Raw genomic sequence first — 12,553 nt, 5'->3', positions numbered from 1 at the left:
TATTATTATTGTCGTTAGATATTAACATTTTTAGGTTGGTAAAATTTATGTTATTATTTTATAATCTTTTTATTATGTTTTGCTTAATTAGTGAAACAATAAAAATGATATTTTAACTACTTATTATAACTAACTATTTACTTAAACACGTTTGAGTTTTTAGGATATTACAAGGGATATAGGAGATTAGAGAGATTTTACATGAGATTGAAGGAGGGGAGGAAGATTGAAGAAGAGGATGAAGATTGAGCGGCGTTTAGGAGAGAGAGAATGGGAGTTTTAGGTCAGAGGGTGAGAGTGGGAAATTTAGGTTAGAGAGGGATAAATCGGGCGTAAGTTAAAAGGTAACAAGTGGGTTGTTGGGTTGATCTGGTCGGATGGGCCTAGATGGTCCGACGCAAATCCTCTTATACATTCATCTGCGTCTCATGTAGGAAAACATTCAACACAAATCGTTTATGTTCATGTGCGTCGAACATAGTAAGCATGCGACACATATGATTCTCTCACCCATTTACTTAAGGTATTTGTGACGAATGCACTTCAAGTGCGATGCACATGAACTACGATTTGCGTTGCGTTCAACACCCATTCGACGCAAATGATACTTCTGCGTCGGTTCACCAGTTGTACGACACAATTTATAAAACGCAAATCAATATTTTTCTACTTGTGATTTCTTATCTTGTATAGTTATGTTAGCTAATTAATTTTCAACAATTCCTTCTTTGTGTAAGATATCTATCTCATCGAAAACTAGGTCTTTTGCGAAAGCTGATGATCTCACAAATACAAACTACAATTGCATAAATTCATTATAATTATAACTCGTAAGAAATAATTAAGTTTGTTCTTGCAAATACAAAATTAAAATTACAATATCAAGATTTTTATGCCATTAGAGTAACGCTAATTAGATTTTACCTCCTTGAGGGACCTTACTTACTACCGAAGATGCTACAAAACCTATAAATTAAGTTACTACGTCACCCATCCAAAAAACCCTATTGCTTATTGTTTTGCTGTAAAATCTAATGGTACATGTTAACAATGTGACCCTTATAGTTAATCATCGCCTAATATCTCTTTTGCTAATAGCCATGATGGAATTCTTATAACTGATATAACAATGACTGAAGGATATTTTAGAGGATGCGAAAAACCCTACACGTGTTTTGCAAACAAAAAATGCACTAACAAAGATTATATGCATATATACAATGTTATCTAATTATAACCTGCAAATTTTTATGCTAATACTAAAAAAAAGGTTATATTTACATTAAAAAAGTTTTGTATATCCCACCCGAACGAGCTCAAACCTGGTAAAGTTTTCTCACTTGCACGAGGCCGAAGGTCATCATCTCCATCGGTCATCACAACTTCACACAACCTCTAATTTCCTCTTCAGAAATCAAACAAATCCCTAATTCTCCTTTTTTTTTCACTTTTTCTCTCGTCGATCAATTTTTCGACATTGAAAATTCTCGAATTTGGTGTAAACCCTAGATTCTCACCGTTCAACAATGTCAACTTCTGGGCAACATCAGTTTAGATACACACAGACGCCATCGAAGGTCCTCCATTTGCGCAATCTTCCATGGGAGTGCTCCGAAGAAGAGCTTGTTGAGCTCTGTAAACCTTTCGGCAAAATTGTGAATACGAAATGCAATGTCGGCGCTAATCGCAATCAAGCCTTCGTCGAATATGTATGAATTTCATCTTTTTCAATTTTTAACTTGAATTTGGTCTATTTGTGTAAAGAAATTTTGGATTAATTGGAATTTTTGTTTGTGTGAGTGTGTTGATTGAAGGAATTCTGAATAGTGAGTGATTTTGATTAATTTTGCAGGCAGATCTTAACCAGGCTATTTCAATGGTTTCGTATTATGCGTCCGCGTCGGAGCCGGCGCAAGTTCGGGGTAAAACTGTGTACATTCAGTACTCGAATAGGCATGAAATAGTGAATAATAAGAGCCCTGGTGATATTCCGGGGAATGTCTTGCTAGTTACTATGGAAGGAGTGCAACCTGGTGATGTGACCATTGAAGTTATTCACTTGGTGAGTGTTGTATGCAATTATTGCCACCTTGTTTTGCCCAGCTGAAAGGATAGTTTTGATGTAGTGGAGGTTTAGTTATGTGAAACTACTGTATGTTTGTTGTATGGAATGTATTATAGAATTGTGATCCTACTTTGGATCACTGCAGGAATAACATGGTTACGAATATTTGTTGAACAAAAAACATGTAAGCTTAGGGCTCGTTCTTTATCATTCTTTGTTCCAGTTTTTATGAAAACAAAAAACAAAAATATGGAAACCAGAAAAAGTAGTTTCCACATTCTGTTAGTTTTCAAATTGACATGTTTAGTATAATGTTTAGTATAAGTATGACTAATTTTGAGTTAATTATACTCCGTATCTCGTATGACTTTTGTATTTAATAAAACCAAAAACTGAATACTGACAGTAATGCTGAACGAGCCCTTAGCTTTGTTAATATTTAATTTTTAGAAAAGATCCAAAGTTCTGAAATTTCAAAGTTTTTTTTGTAGTGTTAAGTTTTCTATTATCTATGCTCTAGAATAAATTGGCAATGCACGACCTGCCCCTGTCAAAAAAAGCCTTATGATTTTGATTATTTGGTTCTTGAGGAATCCTGTTAGAGGACCTATAACCTTTTGGAATGAATGATAATTTGGTTAATCATTTTACTGGGCTTGAGTTAATCTGAATAGTCGTGCACTTGTTAGATTGTGGAATAGGACAATCCTATGATCAGGATCTTAATATTAACAATTGTGACTATATCTATGGGTAAAGTAAGTATGTTGACTAAGGAGGATATTGATCTGCTGTTACGAGCCTGAGTGGTGATAAAGTTCTCCTAGTGAAAGTAGTGGTTCTGGGAGGTGCTTGGAAGTTGATGCAAAGGCAAATTATATAGGTTGTTGAAGAGAATGATAGTATTTGTCAGACATTTGTGTGGGACACTAAGAAAAAGTATGGGTATGGAAATTGCAAGTCTACTTCAAGAGAACTAAGACATTGGAAATAGGAATGTTAAATTCTGGTTGATGTGCTGCTGTTGTCTCTAAGTTAAATAAGCTCAAGCAAAGTCCTGAATTTGGATGGAACTTTTAATTGCTGTTAACTTGTTGAAAATGTTCTGTTTTTTTGTTTCCAGATTTCCGAGGTTTTTCTTGTTAGTGGAAACAAATGTAATGAGGAAATTTTCTTCTCTTTTCTTCCACTATGATGTGTCCATGGAAGCTGCTCCCTTTTGCTCATGGTACTCTTGACCTAGTGCCTTTCATCTGCCATCACACCCCCACCCAAAATCAAGATTAAAATCTCTGTGCACCTCCTGTCCCTGTAGATCACTGCACGAATGACCTAGGGTAGGTGGTTTGTGGAATATATAGTATTTCTCCTGCCTTGTTACTTTTTGGAAAAGTTACGGTATGCCATGGGATTACAATCACAGTCTTGCTTCTTCCTAGAATGAACAATGTTTGGGATGCTTTTAGCAAGGGTTTTTCTGCGGGGAGAATTTTTTTTATCTTCAATAAGGGATGAGCCATATTGCTACGTGATGCATTGGTGGCTGAACTTTGTGGGAAATGTGTTGTTTGATATACTGTCTCCCCTCTTGGTTGCATAGGTGGGGAAGTTGTCTAAGTTATGTGTGAATTCTGTGAATATTTGCTGTCCGACTTTGAAATGTCAAAATGTATGTTAAGGGTCTATCCTGTTCAACTTTTATTGAACTTCTTATTTTTCCTGAACCTTTCTTAATCTTCCAGATCTTTTCTAAACTTTCTGAACTTTTCTTCAATTCGTCTTTACTATTTTGAACTTTTACTTTATTTTTCCGAACATTTCTGAACATTTTGACCTTTTCTTATTATTTATGAACTTTTCTTAATTTTTTTGTAAATAAATAAAAATAAGTTGAAGAAAACAGACCCTAATTGCTCTAAGAATAATAGCTGCTTTAGGGACACCTCAGTCTGCTGCTTAACTGGTTTGATGATTTGTTGGTTGTTTTTTTTTCTTGCTCTTAATTAATTGAGCTGTTGCTTAATGTTTTAATATTATATATTAATATATTTTCAAAGCAGCTAAGTGTTTAAGTTTGTAGTTATTCCCTCTGTTTTAAGGATACTGGCCTCTTTTCTGTTTTTATATGTTTTCAAGTGACTGTACACTATATCTCAATATGACGCTGATGAGCAATTGCTCCATGTCAAATATTTGAAAAAGTGAATTTTTTATTTCTCAATAACCTTTTCTGTACGTAGTGTATGTGGCATACCAAGTTTGCAACTCAAAATTTCTGAAGACACAAAAGTAATATTGCTTACACTGGGACAAAATTGAATCTATATTGACACTAAAGCAAACTAGATCCACCCGCGGACAAAATTTAGTCTGTTTTGCAGTTGAATTAGCTAGGCTTGCAGCTCGAAGGTGAATACTCAGTATAGTCCCACTAAAAGTTGTTCTTTAAGGTTATATCTTTTTCTTTTGGTCTTTGTGGAAAAAAGCCCCCTTTCCTTTCTTTTCCTCACTCTCTTTATTTACCTCTCTTTTCTTTATCGGTATTCATTCACGTTTTATCTATCAATCTCTTTTCTTACCTTTTCTTCCCTCCTTCTGTTTGTTGCTTTTTATTTATTTATTTGTTTCGTCTTTACTGAATTTTTTTGCTGTATGAGATCCTTTATGGTTTGCAAATGAAATTGACTTGTCCTTACGTTTATTTAGGTCGTCTTCTTTGTAATTGTGAATTTTGATTTGACATCATTGAATCACAGATGGTGATGGTTCTTATTTAAATTCTTTTGTTGGAGAGAGTTTGGAAATATAATCATGTTCGTCATACTGCTTTCTATGGTCTATCGTCACGCTTAAATATACAGGTCTTATTCTGCACCTGATTCTAGTCTATTGCTAATTTTCATAGTTGTACAAGAGCATTCAGATGGGCCACATGCTGTTCTTTCATTTTTGTCAGTTTATACTCATCTGAGTTATCGTTGTTTTCACTCTCTGTGTTTAAAAGGTTTTTTCTGCCTTTGGGTTTGTCCACAAAATTGCCACTTTTGAAAAGGCAGCTGGGTTTCAGGTATGTAGAATTTGATTTTCCGTTTTACACTGGAGTAGTGGCTCTCTGCTGCTGTCTTAATTTGATCATGTGTAATGGCAGGCGTTGATTCAATTCAGTGATGTTGACACTGCAAGTGCAGCAAAGAATGCGTTGGATGGGAGAAGTATACCCAGGCATGAGATTACCCCTAACTGATTGATATTTCCAAATACCCTATGAATTTCTTGAGTCTATATTTAGAGATGACTATGCAATTGTGTTGGCCTTTTTCCGAGAAAAGGAATATAACTTGACTTAACACGCAATTCATTGTCATATAACTCTTCTTCTTTTCGAAAAATTGAGGTAACTGACTAAAAAGGTTTGATATAGGTATTTGCTTCCGGAGCATGTAAGTTCATGTAATCTGCGGATCTCATATTCTGCACACACGGACCTGAATATTAAGTTTCAATCTCATAGGAGCAGGTAAGCTTGCTAAGCAGATATTTCATATCATTGAGAAAATTCACTGTTTATAGTTCTTGTGACCTGTAGCATAGAATTCCCTCCTTTTTTTCAATTATTTTTACATAAAATATATTGTTTGGCTGAAATAATGTCAATTCATTCAATAAAAGGGACGGATCAGGAATCTCCACCCCCGGTTCCAGGCTGACAACACTCACTTCTAATAAAGTGGGGGCTCCAACACCATGCCAAGCAAAGTACAAATAATAGTCGATTTCTAGCAATATCCATTAACCCAAATGTTTTTAAAAAAAAAAGCAAAACAAGCTTAGGCTTTGCTTGGGTCATAATTAGTTTAAGACTAAAATAAACATTTTTCAAATTTGAGAAGACACAACATACCAACTTAGAGTTGAACTCAAAGCAAAAATCAACAAGTAGTTTCAATTTCGTTGATCATTTCTTGAGGTGAAAGAAAGATGGTAGCCTGATCAAACTCTTCTTTTGAGGTCACTTGCTCACTTGTATATGTTTACTTTGTTGGTATAGCCAATGTACTTTTGTCTAAGCCTAGTGTCTACGACATTGATGTTTTGTATGTGGGTTTAATCATTGTTTTTGACTCCTTCATTTCTTTGTGTGAGCTCTTAGTTTTATGAGCGGAACATTGGAGTTTATTTGTTTTCGTTATCATCAGGAATGTGGTATCCTGTATGTCTGATTTCTGGCTTGGCTTCTTTTGGCACCTTTGCCTAGCATTTTTCTCGAGTGTTCATGGGGCATATCAACCTTTTTTTAACCATTCTTGTTAAATAACTTTTAATTTGACTACACATCAAGATTGCTTGTACAAAAACTTAGGTGTTAAGATCATAGTACTCTGGTGTAGGATTGTCTATGGTTGCAAATTCTGTTGCTCTGGCTTAGAATTGTAGGATCCTACTTCAGCCTACTGATTTTACACAAAATAATTTTTTTTTTCTATCTAATCATTGCTTTTGACTATCAAATTTCTTTTAGGTTTTTGCCGGTATATATAAAGATACAATGTATCATATGCATTGTATAGTTGCTTCTTAATTATTTTTTCTGTCATCAAGTTTACTCTTCACTTTAATGTTAATATAAGAATTAAGGACAATTCCATATGTGTGTAAGGATGGGTGCACACGCATAATATCCTATGTGCTGTCACTAATTAAAGGTAGGATATTGATTGTAACAGAATTGGTTGAAAGTTGCAACTCACCTCAGGTAGTGCTTTGCCCAATTTTCTAGCTTCTATACATGTGACATAGGTATACTGTTGACATACATCATAGAAAAGAAGATAGGAGCTTATGACTTTGGAGAAACTTTGCTGTCTGGTTTATTAGATATTTGTTGGTGGTAACAGATGATCTATTTAGTATAGTCTTATAGCCGCATAGGTGAAGGAACTCAGAAATTTGTGGGGAAGAATATTGGCATTGCCATAGAGAAGGTTGGAGGTATGCAAAGAAGGTTTTGATAAGTATTTTCAGTTTAAGTTGACGTGGCACTGTTTCTTTAGAGGTTGATCCTGGTTGGCTAAGCTGTGTTGATGAATTGTTTCACTCAGTGCTAGTGTGGTTTGTTTTAGCTTGAATTCAGGTTGTTATACAAAGCAGTTAATATTGGTGAAATCAGTTCTAGGTTGATCTGTTTCGGATTATCTTCATTCAAGAATGTCACTTCGTTTGGGTATAGTATGTGTGCAGTTCGGGTGATTCTTGTATTCGAGGATCGACTGATTTTGATAAGGTTCATGAACATCTTGGTACTGGTGGGATCAGGTTGCAATGATTTGGGTAAGAATTTAGTGAAATTGAAGCTGTGGTGGAACTGGAAATATAGAATTTACAAGCAATGCACGTATGATGGAAGGGAGAAAGAAATTGTTCTAAGGGTACATCTGAAAATAGAGAATTTGTCATGGATCAAGGAATAGTGTGATGGTATGTTTTATGTTTTTTATATGCAAGTTAGATGGGTCAGTGATGTGGTGAATGTTTATTAGTTTTAAAAATTTCAAGGCCTAGGGAGCTAGGGAGGCGTCTAGCCAAGGTGAAGGTGCATGCTCGAGTTGCACTTTTAGTGAAATTGATCCAAAAAGCAAGCACATGATGTAATACTACAAATTTTTTCAAAATTCAAGTGAAGTATCATAGATTAAACCTATGCTTCCTGGATTTGGCATCTAGCTTTACGTTGATACGACATTGACAACATTACAAAATCTGGTTCACATCTGGCTAAATGCACCTGGGGACGGCTGCTTGTGTGATCCATAAATCGAAGAGCAAAGAGGAAAAAAAGGATGAGGGGGAAGGAGAGGGGGAGGGGGACGTTTGCCTCTCGAATTTGTCCATATCCGACTTGATTTTTTAAATTAGGGTTTGAGAGAAACCATAGATCTATGAATCACAGGCAAGGTGCATCACAACAGGTTGTAAATAATGTGGCTTTTACTCATGGGAGTGATGGGACTAAGGCGAGCATAATGCCATTATCGGTGCTTCAGCCGGTTGTCTCCTCGACCTCGTCGAAGGCAATGAGCCGACGACTGTTCTCTAAATGTCTCCCTCTTCTCTCATGTGGCTGGCCAACTACTATCATTTTTCTTTATTTTCTCTCTCATGCACTTGGATGTGGCTGTCTTGTTATTTTCTTACTATTCCTTTTCTTTCTTCTTTGTCATGTGGCAACAACATGCCTTTTCCCCCTCTTTTTTTGCCGCGTCTTTTTTCTGGTTTGCTATGGTTTTAGCAGTATTTGGCTTTAGAACCCAGTGGTTACTTAGGTGTAGCATATTAGATAGATTTAACTTTAATGTATATATATGAATTTAAAGCCGTGTCTCCATACATGTGTACTATTCTCAAACAGACGTCCCCGTCTTCTGAATTTATGGAATTGACACATTGAGCACAGAGGTCCGTACCTGAATTTATACACCTACCCAAGTTGAGGTTTTATAGGATAAATGTATGTGCTTGAGGTTTAAAAGTAAAGAATAGTAGCAAGTAAAATAACAAGAAAGACAATGGCTAAGGGAAAAGCAAAAGAGTAAAAGAAGTGGCGACTGTTTGTTTTTGTTCTACACTATTTTATAAAAGGGGACCACATCCAGATAGAGAAAGAGAAATGGAAGACATATGCTAGAGACATGTTTGAAGACCTTAAGTAGCCATCATGAGAACTTGAAAACTAGTAAGTTGACACGATTGATAGCAACATCTTCACAGCTAGAGAGAGATTAGAAGGGTATATGGAGAAAATAGGCGAATGGAATAGTGGCAAACTCTGGTTTTGGCATAACATGTGATTCAAGAATTACGGCTTTGATTGAGGGATTTTGCTGACTCGAGGATTTATTGATATTTGTTACTATGTTTTACTGAATTCTTGCCCTTTTTATCTTGAACATGGAGGTCCGCATGGTTGCATAGCCTCATGTTTTGTTTGCGCCTTTTGGAGATTTCAGAGTTATCTTGAGGAGAAGGAGGCCATTGTTTCTATGTGCCTAGCTTTTAGGCATCTCTATATGGTGAATTAGAATTTTTGATAGAATGATGTGGCGTGAACCTACTTCATTGACCCTACTATATTGATCTCCCAGTTATATATTATGGAGTTCTTCCTTCTAGTCTTCCAGAGCATTGCAATTGTTTTTATGTTTCTTCAGGGATTGTGGTATTTCCAAGTCAAGCTGTATTAGAAAGTCCCCTTAGAACTATATAGGTTGCCATATTATCACTGGTGAGGCCCTTGCCTAAAGTGGTGTGGGAGAATATGTAGCCTTACATGTACATGGGAGTGCTAGGTTGTATGGACATTTCATGTCAGAAGGTATCTCTCGTATTCAACATGCATTGGACATCGACACACACTTAGTCGATACACGTAGGACACACTAAATGTTCGACCAAAAAAATTGCAGCATCATGATGCTGCAAGAAAGTTCTTTTTTTTTTTGGTTTTTTTTTTTTTTTGCGGTTGGAGAGCAAATAACTTCAAGAAAAGAGGTGAAAGAAGGGAGAAGAATCATCAATCCATGAAATATACCCATAGAATAAATTTATCTTGATCATCATGGATAGATCCTCTGTTTAATTATCTCATCTTCTGTAAAATTTTGAGTTTTTAGAATTACACAATTTTATCAATTTTTCTACCAATTTAATAAAGTACTTTAAGTAATTTCTTTTTTTTCATGGAGAAATTGCTTCTGACTCGAGAAATCAAATGCAGGTCTATAATTTCCTGAATGTTGTCATGTTGAATGTGGGGGAATTAGTCATCCTGAGGAATATGTTTCTCTAGCTAAGATATTGTCGAATCTTCTTTTTGAAGTCTTTCTATTTTTTGATGTTATTTTGATATGCGCTTGCCATGTCTTATTTCCTATGCATGGAGGTTGATGTACTTGTTTGGTAATTGAATACATGATTCCTTGTTTGCTTCCTCAAATTGTAGCCTGTTTCAGCTTTGCCAGATAATACTGTTTAGTAAATGTGAAACAATTTGAACATATCCTTTTTGCACACTTATTCAATTGATTTACTAGCTGCTCCAATGTATATGGTTGTGCAAGTAAAATCTCTATGTATTTGCAGGGACTACACCAATCCATACCTTCCTGTGAACCCTACTGCTTTTGATGGTCTTTCCCAGGTGTGTTTCTAAATGATACAATACAAGTGACCTCATATCTGATTTTCATTTTTTAATATGTGCTGACTGCTGACTGCTGACATAGTCTCTTTGTCTAGCCTGTTGTAGGTGCTGACGGAGTTAAAAAAGAACAGGAGAGCAATGTGCTTCTTGCTGCAGTGGAGAATATGCAATATGCTGTTACTGTTGATGTTCTACATACGGTAATGGAATGTATTTTATTAGGGTCATTTTTGGTTATTCGTAGTGATACCTGTAGTGTTAGGCTTATCTAGTGTATTTTCTTTTCAGGTATTTTCTGCATTTGGCACAGTTCAAAAAATAGCTATCTTTGAGAAAAATGGCCAGACGCAAGCTCTGATTCAGTATCCTGGTAAGAATTGACCTCCCCTCTTTGTTTTCCCTTCCTCCATATTATATACATCATTTGTTGCTGTGTTTAAGCTTCTTGCTTCTGAGCTTTTATGAGTTATGGCAGTATTTTGTTTTCCTTCAAGGCTTCAACTATCATGAAAATGGTTTAATTAATAATCTGGGTAATTGACGCCAAATTTTGTAGTAACCTTCTCGTAGTAATTCGAACTATTGATTAACCAAGAATAATCCCAGCTACTGGGTTATTTTCTCAAATAGTCTCATACTTCCTCCGTTCTTTTATAATTGCATCATTTCCATTTTAGGGAGTTTCATATTAATTGCCCACTTTGTAAATACAAACTATAGTTTCTGAGTTTTTTTTGGTATATCATCGGAGCTAGTATTCTGTAATCCTTGCAACTAATATATAGCAAAAAGGTTGATGGTCATTGGTGTTATCTTTTATCTGTTATGTCAAGTTAAGGTTGGAAGTCAGTGCAGTTTACGAGTGCTTGTACTGTTTCTTTTTCAGATGTCAGTACTGCTTCTGTTGCCAAAGATTCATTGGAAGGACATTGCATATATGATGGTGGCTACTGTAAGCTTCATCTAACATACTCTCGTCATACTGATCTCAATGTAAAGGTACAATATGTGGTTTTGTGTTAAAGAAAGTTGAAATCCAATGGTAGGAAAATAGGACTTTGTCGATACATGTATGCTACACCTGTACTTGTTTAAACTGAACATAATCTATTTGATGGTTCTTTCTCCCCGTTACAGGCTCATAGTGACAAAAGTAGAGATTACACAATCCCAGAAATCGTCCAACAGACTTCAGGTTATCCTGGAGCTCCTGCAGCACCATGGATGAATCCTCAAACAGGTGCAGGGTACCCTCCAAATGGCTACAGCACTAATGCTAATATGCCGCCGCAGACTCATGCAGCACCTCCACCCTCATGGGACCCCTCTATGCAGCCTGGAAGGCGGACATTTGTATCGGTGCCTAGCACCTTTCCTGGCCAAACATATACAGCATCTCCGGTTCCTGCGTATGCTTCTGCTCCGATTTCACCAGCCCCAGGAGCTTCAATGCCAATGACTCCACCTGCTGCTTCACGTGCGAGTCAGGCTCCTTATTACCCATAAACAAGTTTATGTTTTATAATTGTTACCCAATTGGGTATTTCTCATATTATATGAATTTCTGAGTGAAGTTAGTAGAATCTATTATGACACACTTATAAGGAAGCCAACTTTTGTGCTGTTCATAGGTTTCCTTGAAAGGCCCAAACCATCCTGAAAGGGTGTGAGGCATCCAACATCTGATCTTCTGTCTTTTAGGGGCGTTTGAATACTATTTGGCTGTGGGGTTATTTACTACTCATGTGGTTCTTGCACTCTGATTTTGCATAGTTAGAGATTTAGGTATACACATGGTCTGCTGCATCCAATGGGAACAAAACTTTTCAGAATTTTTTCTCAATCGATATATCTTTAGGGAGGATATGCACAGGCTATATTCCTTTTTCTTCTTGTATGGTGATAAGTTGGATCTTCAATTTTGCAATGCCCCTTAATGTCATCATCTGGATATTCGTATAGCTTAAGATTCCAAGTCCATTTGGCGACTGAGAAAATTGCTGGCAAGACTGCATATTTGTGAAGTATATCGAAAAATTTGGTGATTTTTTGCAAGTTTTCCTTTCAACTTTGGCAGATAGATTACTTTAAACATTACGATACCTTCATCCTAACATAACATTTTGCATTTCTGAGTCCAAGTCTCGCATACTCATTCAAGTTGATCTTAGTCTAGTCAAGTGTCTCGGATCTCCTAAACCCCATTGTCAGGAGTAATAGTATGTATATTATAAGGTGGATGGTTGTAGTTACACTTGGATAGAAAAACAAAAGAGATGTCTACTTCTAAA

At 36.1% G+C, this 12,553-nt stretch overlaps 1 protein-coding gene across 2 annotated transcripts; it reads left to right on the top strand.

Moving 5' to 3' along the window:
- The first annotated feature begins 1,271 nt into the window (after positions 1 to 1,271).
- LOC104906224 (polypyrimidine tract-binding protein homolog 1) lies at positions 1,272 to 12,159 on the top strand. 2 transcript variants are annotated; one of them, XM_010694955.4, is made up of 10 exons: positions 1,272 to 1,709; positions 1,853 to 2,062; positions 5,070 to 5,132; positions 5,214 to 5,287; positions 5,487 to 5,582; positions 10,202 to 10,259; positions 10,358 to 10,462; positions 10,551 to 10,632; positions 11,149 to 11,214; positions 11,400 to 11,430. In XM_010694955.4, exons 1-10 carry the CDS (start codon positions 1,527 to 1,529, stop codon positions 11,405 to 11,407), a joined length of 945 nt encoding a protein of 314 aa, XP_010693257.1. In that variant the 5' UTR covers positions 1,272 to 1,526; the 3' UTR covers positions 11,408 to 11,430. The 2 variants fall into 2 exon arrangements, with proteins under 2 accessions (XP_010693257.1, XP_010693256.2); XM_010694954.4 differs by having other exon boundaries at positions 1,278 to 1,709; positions 11,149 to 11,261; positions 11,400 to 12,159.
- Positions 12,160 to 12,553: the final 394 nt, after the last annotated feature.

Source organism: Beta vulgaris, chromosome 2 (assembly GCF_026745355.1).
Source record: "Beta vulgaris subsp. vulgaris cultivar EL10 chromosome 2, EL10.2, whole genome shotgun sequence".
In the NCBI taxonomy this organism is placed as follows: domain Eukaryota; kingdom Viridiplantae; phylum Streptophyta; class Magnoliopsida; order Caryophyllales; family Amaranthaceae; genus Beta; species Beta vulgaris.
This window is presented reverse-complemented; position numbering and strand designations above follow the sequence as displayed.